The sequence below is a fragment of the Lucilia cuprina genome, chromosome X (assembly GCF_022045245.1).
Source record: "Lucilia cuprina isolate Lc7/37 chromosome X, ASM2204524v1, whole genome shotgun sequence".
NCBI lineage: Eukaryota > Metazoa > Arthropoda > Insecta > Diptera > Calliphoridae > Lucilia > Lucilia cuprina.
In genome coordinates, this window is record NC_060949.1 from 9776033 (window position 1) to 9788091 (window position 12059).

The 12059-nt window shown below is 28.4% G+C and overlaps 1 protein-coding gene across 1 annotated transcript in view; it reads left to right on the top strand.

Moving 5' to 3' along the window:
- The window catches only part of LOC111687737, a 123185-nt gene that overhangs the window by 17305 nt on the left and 93821 nt on the right, over positions 1-12059 (top strand). The window contains exon 3 of the mRNA XM_046953511.1: positions 9025-9156. Coding sequence (XP_046809467.1) covers positions 9025-9156 — 132 coding nt within the window. The remainder of the gene's footprint in view (positions 1-9024; positions 9157-12059) is intronic.

Sequence of the window (12059 nt, forward strand, 5' to 3'; positions counted from 1 at the left end):
AAATTTTACAATAAAACAAATTAAATGCTTTATATAAAAAAATTCACAATTTTAACATACTGAATGGTTTAGGATATCATATGGTCGGCAATGTCCGACTATAAATTCATACTTGTTTTCGCTTTTAAAAAAGTTCAAATAAATTTGAAAACTTAGATTTTATACTTCTTTCAGGATTAAACTAAAATGTATCACATTTTCTTAAACAATACCTTGACTAAAGCAAGTTGTACTCATTGATAATAGAAATAATTTTTTGGCAGACATTTCAACTACGAAAATATGGTTTTTGTTGCATTTGTATGTATGTAATCTTTCCTTTAATGGTTCCGGTCGAATTTCGACCGCGGGGCGAACTCTAATAACAAAGAAAATTTGAAAATTTTTGAGCTCATGTCGTTTAGGTTAATTAATATAAAAATTGTGTTTCCTGTTTTACATTTTTAAACTTAATATAAAATATTAAAAATAAATGTTTTTTATGCATATAACACAATTTTAAACAGCTTTCAATACTTCACTGGTTAGAATTGACATGCAAATATTTTAATGCATCTAAAATGCATTTAGTTTATAAAATATTATATCGAAATCATACACACTAAGGTTTAAACTTTTATAAAATTTTTGAAAAAATGTAGGATATTATTCGAAAGCCATTTTATATTTTACTTCAAAAAATGTGCAGACTATACTCTCTTATGTCTAAAGAATAATATAGGAATAAAAATAAAAGTGTCCTTCGCCAATGTGCAGATTAGTCTCATAAATGCCGTAACGATAAAATTTTCCTTTCGCAATGTGCAGACAAGTCTGATGTTAATCGTTTAATACTTCAGAAAATGTGCAGAAAAGTCTGTAAAATGTCTAAAGGAAATTTATATTATTATATTATATTATTAAAAAATATTATATTTAACTTAAATTCTCATACAACTATTATCATATTGATCTCTTTTACTATAATTTCTATTAATAATCTAATATAAAATATAATAAATAATTCTAATAGGCCCTACAAAATAAATTGCTTAAATATATCGGAGACGAGGTACATACAAATCAAGTCAAATGCTTTATTATGAAAACTAAATCATAATTTCTTACTTGGTATTTTTTTTGCCCTTTTTATTTTTGATATTTTAGCTTTTAAGTTTGTAGAGTCATCTTAAGTCTAAAAAATTACTCAACAAATAATGCAATTCGATTTGAAAACAGGCCGAAATGTTTAAAATTTCATGATCCTGCTTATTTTTTTAATAAAAACTATTCTATAATTCTCTTATTTTTTTAATAAAAACTATTCTATAATTCTCTTATTTAATATTTTATAATGTATAAATTTAGCGGAAAAACATTTAAACTTCGGATGTGCGTTGTTGTTGTTCATTTTGTTTTGCTTTTGGTGTAATATTAATGTATGTCCAAGCAAAACAAAATGAACAACAACAACGCACATCCGAAGTTTAAATGTTTTTCCGCTAAATTTATATATTATAAAATATTAAATAAGAGAATTATAGAATAGTTTTTATTAAAAAAATAATGGAAATTTTTTGGAAATAAATCTGGCGTTTCTAAACGGCTGATCCGATCGGGATAAAATTTGGCGTGAGCGTAGCCAAGGAGTATTCGAGTTTAAGTTTTGAAGATGAACCCCGCAGATGTCCCAGGGACAGAGCTGTGCCGGCTCAAAGTAGGGTACCTACGACATGTAAAATTTTTAAACTTGCCATTTTTTTGTTTTTCACCCAAAGATTTTTATATTTTCTGAAAGCCCTCGACGAGAAACATGCTTGGACATACTACTTATCTCTTATAATATCCGAGTTATAGGCATTTAAAATTTAGTGATACAAAATTTACCATACCTTGGTCCGCCTTTTTTTGAATACCGGGCGTAATTTTGGACCAAATGGACTCAATTTTTTCTTGTTACTTAGACAACAAAATTTCCAATAATATACAAAAAATTTCAGATCAATATCATTTACAGATCCAAAAATATACGTTTTTTAATTTAAAAATTCAAAAAATTTTAGATTTTTGCCGTTTTTTGCCCAAAACGTGTCTTAACTCTTTTATTAATAAAATAAAATTTTCTTTAAGAACATATAACAAGTTTATAGTTTTCTGAAAGGTATTTTTACGCAGAACGCTTTGGCGTAAAAAACTTGCCCTATTTTTTGAAAATGTTGCAACTGCATCCTTCCGAATATGACCTATTTTTTATCAAAACTTCAACTTTGGGCGACATGTTCTAAAATCCCAAAGCTGGGATCAGAAAACTGAAAGCAGTTTTGGAAACCTCAATATGTTTTCTATTTACTCCAGAAGTATTTTCCCAGCCATGAAAGAAATGTTTACCCTATGGGCAAAAATGTAAAAAATCCCATTTTTGGGATTTTCATTCCTATTTTTGGGAATTGCGGGATGCCCTTTGACCTTTTCAATTTTTTTTTTGTATTTTCTTATTTGAAATGACAAATTTAACAAGCGTTGAAGATTTCATTGAGTTTTGTTCATAAATAAAGATTTTGTCATATATTACATATTTGTTAAATTTCTAAAACTATGATTTATATCAAAATTTTAATAGGGTCGCAGATAGCTACAACAATTTAGTCCATATTTATCCCTTAATATCTATTTTAGTTAGATATGGAAATTCTTGACCCTTTACAAAAAATTTCAAGCCAATATCTCAATTACATTCAAAAATATGTTCATTTAAACCTGTGTCCTTTAATTTCATCTTTTTCATATTTTAGTATTAAGTATGACAGAACATACATTTGGTGTTGAATAAAATATTTGGACAATTTTTAAAAATTATTTAGTTAATTATTTTATTAAAGACTATAACATTGTATATACAATAAAAAATATAATTTTATTATGAGCCACGCACAACAACACCTAAATCACCCCACACAAACCACCTTTCCCGCCCACCGAAATATAAAACACAATTTAATACAATATCATCAGTTAGTATAATAGCTTTTTTATTTGAACTGTTTATCTTAAACATAATACAATTAATTCTTACAACCTACTTATATAGTTAATTCCTAACACTACTTATTTTCTATAAAATAATCTGTCATATCGGTATACATATCCTGAGGGTAATATAAGTACTTTAAATCTTCCTCGTTTTGAGATGATAGAGTTTCATAACAAATCCATCTTTTTCGCATAGTTGAAAGAACAGGATCAGAAGATAGAAGTAAACTATTAAAAATATCTTCATTCTGTGATTGCCTGGAGCATTTTCTTAAGCTGAAAAGTTGAACATGCTTAAAATCTCGATTCCTCGCTTTCTGGGCTTCTTCTGTTAACTCTCCAAGTGGAAGAATATTCGATTCAATTATTATTTGACCATGACACAATACTTTGTTTACTGTTGGTGTTAGTTCCCTCCATGGATACAGAGATACAAGTAATTTAGAAATTTCAGATGTATATTCCCCACACCGATTTCCATTAATTTTATGTTTACTATTCAGTGCCATTAAAATAGTGTTAACTCTTCGAAGCAACTCCTTGTCGATTCCAGTTATTTTTGAAGTAATTTCAAAATCACGAAAAACCTTCTCGCCGTATTACCGTCATTTGTACTACCGCAACTTGGAAGTGGTTTGTCGATGTTTAATCCCATCTGAACTTTAAATTCTTCTTGGATTCTGCTTTTTTCCGCAGCTCTCAGTTCTTTCAATTCTTCATTATTTTTTGTTGATTTAGTAAGATTCTCTGGCACACTTCTATATTTGAGGTCGTATGCTATGTGTAAAAAGTAATCCAAAAATCGAATTCTGGCATGAAGTGGTGAAATTCCGAAAGACAGGACTTCTTCATTATTACTTCTGCTTTTGTTTATATTTGAGAATTGCGACTTTTACTCATTACATATGTTATGGCATTGCTGACCTTTCCATCAATCATTGTTAAGCTTAGCTGATATGATACGTTAATAGAGAATTCCTTTATTTTATGTAAATGGGTCCCAGTGTATTTATTTCACTTTTTAAATATTCCACTAAATCTTTTGTTGTTTTCTTTGTCTCTTTTATATATTCAAATCCAATGGGTATACAAAAATTATTTCATCTTTTAAATATTCCACTAAATCTTTTGTTGTTTTCTTTGACTCCTTTATATATTCAAATCCAATGGGTCTACAAAATTTTTTGAACCCGGAGATGTATTGATCCATATGTCTTCAAATGAATTTCCGATGCTTGACGATGATGGAATAAGGGAATGTGAACGAATTCGTAATGGCACTAATGATGACATAAATACACTTTTGTAGTCTGCTAATGTCCGACTTCCACAAGCTTGTTTGTATTCTGGAAGTGCTGATAAACCGTCACATCCCCACTTACACATTAAGACAACATCACAGTTATGAATTTTCCTTAGTTGGTCTTCTGAGTCTGACACAATTCTTGATGCTGTGTTTTCGAGCAAAGATGATATATCAATACAAGCTTCCACATCATTAACAGCAATAGGTGATGGTAGGATAGCTTGTTTTTTTCCAGGATCGCCTTGCATGATGGTAATATATTGTGTCCTTTTTCATGGAGAGCTTTCCTTAATATTTGGTACTTATTTCGACTGAGACCCAGTTCCAACATAAGCGCTATTGCTTCCTCTTCAGTAAAATTTGATTGTGATGTTGGTGTTGGTATACTTTCCACAATTCGCTTAAGTCGTTTTGGTGATGCATTAGGAAGAATAGTTGCAATATGTACGGCATCCATAGGTTGGTTTTCCTTTTTCAGCATTTCGTTAAATGGAATAAAAAAAACCTACATCCAAATATACGAACAGAATTCTTTGTGAAAAAATACAAAACTCAATGACGCCAACAGCATCCAAACATACAAAAAAATACACAGCTGAATAAAACCAAATACATCTTCACACGCACATGTACATCTTTATCCAATTGCTTTTTTAACAAAGCATGAAAAAAATGTGGCTTTTTTGAAGAAATTTTCAGATGTTGTCTCGGATTTTTGCTCTTATCTCCGTTATTTATAGACCGATTTTGCTGATTTTAAATAGCGATCTTCTCGAAAGCATGTCTAACTGAATTATTGAAGATTCGGATCTCGCCGATATCTGGGGACCTCTAAAAACTGATTTCAACAGACAGACGGACTTGGCTTAATCGACTCCGCTATCTATAAGGATCCAGAATATATATACTTTATAGGGTCGGAAAATTATATTATAGAACTTCAAATTTCGTTCGGTACCGAACACCAAACCCTTTGTTCGGTTTTCAAAGTTCGGTGAACACGAACTTTTTCTTAAATGAAAAACGCATTTATGATTGAAAAGTAATAAATTTGTAATAACATTTAAAACCAAAATATGTATCGAAATCAAAATGAAGGGTATATAAGATTCGGCACAGCCGAATATAGCACTCTTACTTGTTGTTTGTTTGTTTGGATTGGGGATGCCAACGGGAATTCCCGAAAATCCCGGTATTTGAAACTATCGAAAACCGGGATTTTTAAAAATGACATCCCGGGGATTTTCGGAATTTTAAAATCCCGAAGTTTAAATGTTTTCCGATAAATTTATACATTATAAAATATTAAGAATTATAGAATAGTTTTTATTAAAAAAGCAGGATCATGAAATTTTAAACATTTCGGCCTGTTTTCAAATCGAATTGCATTATTTGTTGAGTAATTTTTTAGACTTAAGATGGCTCTACAAACTTACAAGCTAAAATATCAAAAATAAAAAGGGCAATAAAAAATAAGCATTTGACTTGATTTGTATGTACCTCGTCTCCGATATATTTAAGCAATTTATTGTTAAAAAACTAATTTCCTGAAATATGCTTTATATGGGGCTTCCCCCAAGCTCCCTATTTGAGGCGATTCTCATAAAATATGGAGGATGAATTTAAGGTTCCATAAAATGTATAAATGCTGAATTTCACTATGACACTAGTCTTTTTAAGCGAATTATTCACATTAAAGTCATTTGAAGGGGTTACGCAGCTTTTTGTCGATATACGAGTATATTTAACATAATTGTGAGCTACTCGGGGCAAATCCAATATACCCTCCCCACTAAAGTGGTGTAGGGTATAAAAAGGATAATAAATATACAATAAAAAGGATTTGATACTATCGGATATGGGAATATTAAAATCTATGCTGGCAGTCAACCTATTAATAAGATGGCTAGATGATAATTCTCTTATTTGGGTAAGAGGACACAATATATAACTGAAAACAATATTTCAAATAGTTTGGCAAAAGCTGGAACTATGATGGCTATACTTGATATAGACCAGTTTTGTGGTGTTTCCCGAACGGCCATTAAAAACCATACATCCGATATTCAGCTCAAGACGGCACTGTATTTATAAAATTGTTTTATTATTTTTAGTACTTTGAATTAACTTGTTTTCCAAAAATTTCACAAAATACTTATGGGAAAGCTTTCTGTATCAGTAAAGACATACTTATTGTATTCATATTGTAATATGAAATAGAAAATGTTATTTTTGTCGGTAAAATATTAAGATTTTTTTTAAATTTATTTATATTTTTCGGGATTTAGAAATCCCTATGTCCGTCCGTCTGTCCTTGTAATCAAACTACAGGCCGCAATTTTGAAGAAATTTGGTACATGATCTTCTATTGTCCCTATTGAAAATGGTTAAGATCGGTCCATTATGTCACCTAGCCCCCATAAAACTGTACCCCCGAATAGGGCTTGTAAACATTTTAATCAAACTACAGGTCGCAATTTTGGAGATAATTCAATGAAAGTTGACACATGATCTTTTATGGTACTGTAGACGAAAATGGTTAACATCGGTCCATTATTTCACCTAGCCCCCATACAACTGAACCCCGAAGAGAGCTTGTAATCAAACTACAGGTCGCAATTTTGGAGATAATTTTATGAAATTTGGCACATGATCTTTTATGGTACTGTATTGATTACTCTATTGAAAATGGTTAACATTGGTCCATTATTTCACCTAGGAACCATAGAACTGAACCCGCCAAATAAGGCTTTAAAGTTCATAATTATGTTTAATATATAAAAATGAACCCGCCAATAAGGCTTTAAAGTTCATAATTGATGTTTAATATATATAACTAATTCACATTTTATTCGTATACAGGTGTAGGGTAGTATATGGTCGACCTTAGGTTTTCTGCAAGAGGGCTCATAAAGGAGTATTGTAAAAATGGGCCTTTCTTTATAGAAGTTGGTAGTGAAATTATCTTCTACTTCGAAATTATGTATGTAGAATTTAAACGTGTTATTAGGTGAATTTAGTTCATTTTAAGTCATTTTCTGAAAGGGAGTTTGTGTGAGCGCCGATTTTTGTTGACATAATCGAACATTTAATTAAGGATCCATTCGGGGGTTATGTTGTATGGGGCCTAGGCGAGTGATATATAAATATATAATATATATATATATAATAATATATATATAATATATATATATATATATATATATATATATATATATATATAATATATATAATATATATATATATATATATATATATATATATATAATATTATAAATATACATATAATATATATATATAATATATATGTATATGTATATATATACTCATTTTCTGAGTCGATTTAACTTTGTCCGTCTGTCTGTGTGTCCATGTATATGATGTGCGCACGCTAGATGTTGCAATTTCCATGATTTTATCACATTTGGCACATACACTTCTTTTGCTTTAAGGACATATATATAATATTATATATATATATATATATAATATATATATATATATATATATATATATATATATATATATATATATATATATAATATATATATATATATATATATATATAATATATATATATATATATATATATATATATATATATATATATATAATATATATATACTATATATATATATATATATATATATATATATATATATATATATAATATATAGATATATATATATATATAATATATATATATAGAGAAAATTTTAATGTCACAAATGAGAACAAAAATTTAATTGAAATTAAATGTTTGGCTTTTCTTAACTTTTTAATCACTCTCCGGTTAACATGTTTTTTTGCACAGGGACACAGCCTATTGAAAATGGTTAAAAATGGTTATCTCTCTCTAAAATTGGCACAAATAAATTTTACATAAGTATAAATGACACTGCAGATTTTCGTAAGGATCGGCCCTTATTTGACCCTAACCCCCATACAAACCCCCTTTCAAAAAATGTCTTTAACGTCTAAAATTGAGTTGTAACCATTTGTATCGCATTATTCGCATCATTAACACTAACTGTTATTTAGAAATATATCCTTTTCTCAATTTTACGAGGGTCGGCCCATATTTGACCTATATAAAGCCTCAGTTAGAAATTTTAGTTTTTTTATCAATAAATTGCTTAAATATTTTGGAATAATATTCGACATAAAAGTTTCTTTATAAAAAGTTAAAATTTTAAAAATATACTCATGGTGTAGGGTATTATATGGTCGGCCATGCCCGACTATACTTTACTACTTGTTTTTAACAATAAATGACTTAAGTATATATGAGGCAAGGTACAATTCAACTTAAACGCTTTATTATTAAAACTAAATCACATGTTATTTTTGTAACATGTGTATTGTTTTATGTGATCGGCATAAATAAGCGGAGCTCTAGTAACGATTAATGTATGATTTTAAAATTAATTCAAAAAATATTTCGAAAGTTTCCTTTCTGAATTAAAATAAAGTAAAAAAATGTAATATATATTTAAAATAATTATATACTTATATATATATATATATATAATATATATATATATATATATATATATATATATATATATATTATATATATATATATATATATTTATATATATATATATATATATATATATATATATATATATATATATATATATATATATTATATATATTTATATATATATATATATATATTTTTTTTTATTTTTTTATTTTTACTATAGAATGGCAGCACATCTGGAGATGTGGGCTTACGTGGCAATGGTCATCCTGGAGACAATCCTTTCTACAGTAATATCGACAGTATGCCGGATATACGGCCACGTCGAAAATCTATACCTTTGGTATCGGAACTTGTAAGTACAAATTTCTTTTTCTTTAAAAATGGACCTCACAGCTATATGTTGCTTATCTTAACTACAGTCTGCGAAATAATTATTGTATACAACTTAAGAAAACCAGTAAAAATTCAGTTATTATTTTAAAAATTTTGAGAGCTTTGTTCTCAAAAAAAAAAATTTGGAGTAGAGTTGTGCTAAAAGTTCAATTAAATTGAATGAACTAAATAGCTTTTCAAGTTCGATTGGTCACTTTTGACGAGTTTATTATTTTTTAATATATTTTTAAAAATATTTCAGGAATTATAATTTCATTGGAAATAGGTCTCTTAGCCCGATAACTTTCTAAGTCTACTGCTGATTTTAAAGTTTTCTATTACGACCTCACAGTCTACAGTTAATATTCACATTTTTATCTAATTTCATACATACATATGGGGCATTTCACGTTAAGTGAATCAACTTTTGAAATCGATGTCTTCCGATCGCGATGAAATTTGCACCATAGTAATATTGGATAGTAATTCAGACACAATTTTTTGAACTTTCTAAGTTAGAGGCGGTCAAAATTTGACATTTTAGCCATGCAGGTGTTTTTTCTCATCCATGTAACTTATTACCTATTACTTATTCTTAGCAAAATGTGTCCCAAATAGTTTAGATAGCTATTTATGCAATCTTTCGAAAAAAATTTAATAAAATATTTTTGATTTTTTTTTTTTAATCAAAAACATTTTTGACTTTTTTTTCAAAATGGGCCCTTTTTATTTTTTTTAAGAAAGCTTAAGTCTTTTCCTAAGCGACCTATATGGTCGCTTAGTGGGATGCGAGTAGGATATCTATCAAAAAAAAATATTTTGTAACTCAAGATTTAAATTTTTTTTGCAAAATCAAAAACTTTGTTGACTTATTTTTAAAAAATGGACCCATTTTTTTTTTGCTCAGAAGAAAGCTTATGTGTTTTCCTTCAACACCCTTTTTGTCGCTTAGTGGGATGCGAGTGGGATATCTATAAAAAAATGTTTTGTAACTCAAGACATACAATTTTTTACTTTTTTTTTTTTGAAAAATCAAAAACCTTTTTGACTTTTTTTTTCCAAAATGGACTCTTTTTTATTAATTTTTTTCTCAAAAGAAAGCTTAGGTCTTTTCCTTTCCTGCCAGCTGAGTAGCATTTTCATCCTACTGCTCATGGTAAAGGAGCATGTGATGGTATTGGAGCAAACCTCAAAAGAAATGCAGCCTCCAGTGCTCTCATCAAGATCGCATCTTAGATGCGACTGCTTTATTCCATTGGGCAAAGAATTATTGTAAAGAAACTAAAATAGTTTTTAGTAGCAAAAAGGATCATGAGGAAACATTGAAAACACTAAAGAGCAGATTCGATGCTGCGGAAACAATCGATGGCACTCAAATTAAAAAAGTTTTCTGCATCTACTCAATGCGATTTCTTTCAAAAGCCAAAAAAGAAGCCAGCAGCGAAATCAGTAGCTGAATCTAATAACGCCAAGCAATTATTGACAAAAAAAAGCAGATAATAAAGGTGACAAATAAGGAGGATAAAAGTATGGATATTTGAAAATTTAAAAACTTCATAAATTAAGTGTTAAAATAGTTATTATATAAATTGATCTATTGTGATTAAGATTAAATTTTACTAAATTATTCATCCTTTTATTATTATTATTATTATTATTATATATTAAATTAATTATTATTACAAATAAATAACAAAATTAAATTATTCTACATTTCCATAGAAAAAAAGTGATTTCTATTCCTGAAGTTAACATATTATGGGTATTACAGAATCGAGGCTATGAAATTTTAGTTGGGTATGTTACATACCATCGGAAAGGCTAATGTGTCTTTTCTCTGCGTAAATTTAGTTTTTAAGGTTTACACACAAATATGAAAAAAAATTAAAATAGTGCAAATTTAAAAACCTTTGTCTTGAGTTACAAAACATTTATTTTGATAGATATCCCACTCGCATCTCACTAAGCGACCAAAAAGGTTTTAAAGGAAAAGACCTAAGCTTTCTTTTGAGAAAAAAATTGATGAAAAAAGAGTCCGTTTTGGAAAAAAAAGTCAAAAAGTTTTTGATTTTTCAAAAAAAGTAAAACATTGTATGTCTTGAGTTACAAAATATTTTTTTTAATAGATATACCACTAAGCATTTAAAAATTGCGTCAATTTTTTTTAAAAAAAAGTCAACAAAGTTTTTGATTTTGCAAAAAAATTTAAAAATTTTAAATCTTGAGTTACAAAATATTTTTTTTTGATAGATATCCCACTCGCATCCCACTAAGCGACTACATAGGTCGCTTAGGAAAAGACTTAAGCTTTCTTAAAAAAAATAAATAAAAAGGGCCCATTTTGAAAAAAAGTCAAAAATGTTTTTGATTAAAAAAAAATCAAAAATAATTTATTAAATTTTTTAATTTTTTTTCGAAAGATTGTATAAATAGCTATCTAAACTATTTGGGACACATTTTGATAAGAACAATAGGTAATAAGTTACATGGATGAGAAAAAACACCTGCATGGCCAAAATGTCAAATTGTCAAGTTCACGAGCGATCTTGTTGAAAAATTGTGTCTGAATTACTATCCAATACAACTAACTATGGTGCAAATTTCATCAAAATTTCATTTCAAAAGTTGGTTCACTTTACGTGAAATGACCCATATGTATAGCTTTAGATTAAATATTTTTTATTTGAGCTATCAAATTTCTTTACATGTGTATATAATTATGTCGCAGATTGTACATGGATTATTTTCCTTGTTAACTAAAACTAGATGTTTTATAAAGGACACCACTATAGGTTTTTGACCCTAAATTTTTCAAATCTGCAATCCGTTTTCGGCTCTCTCTGGTGGTTGCTGAGATATATCTTGTCTGTTTTGCTCTATATC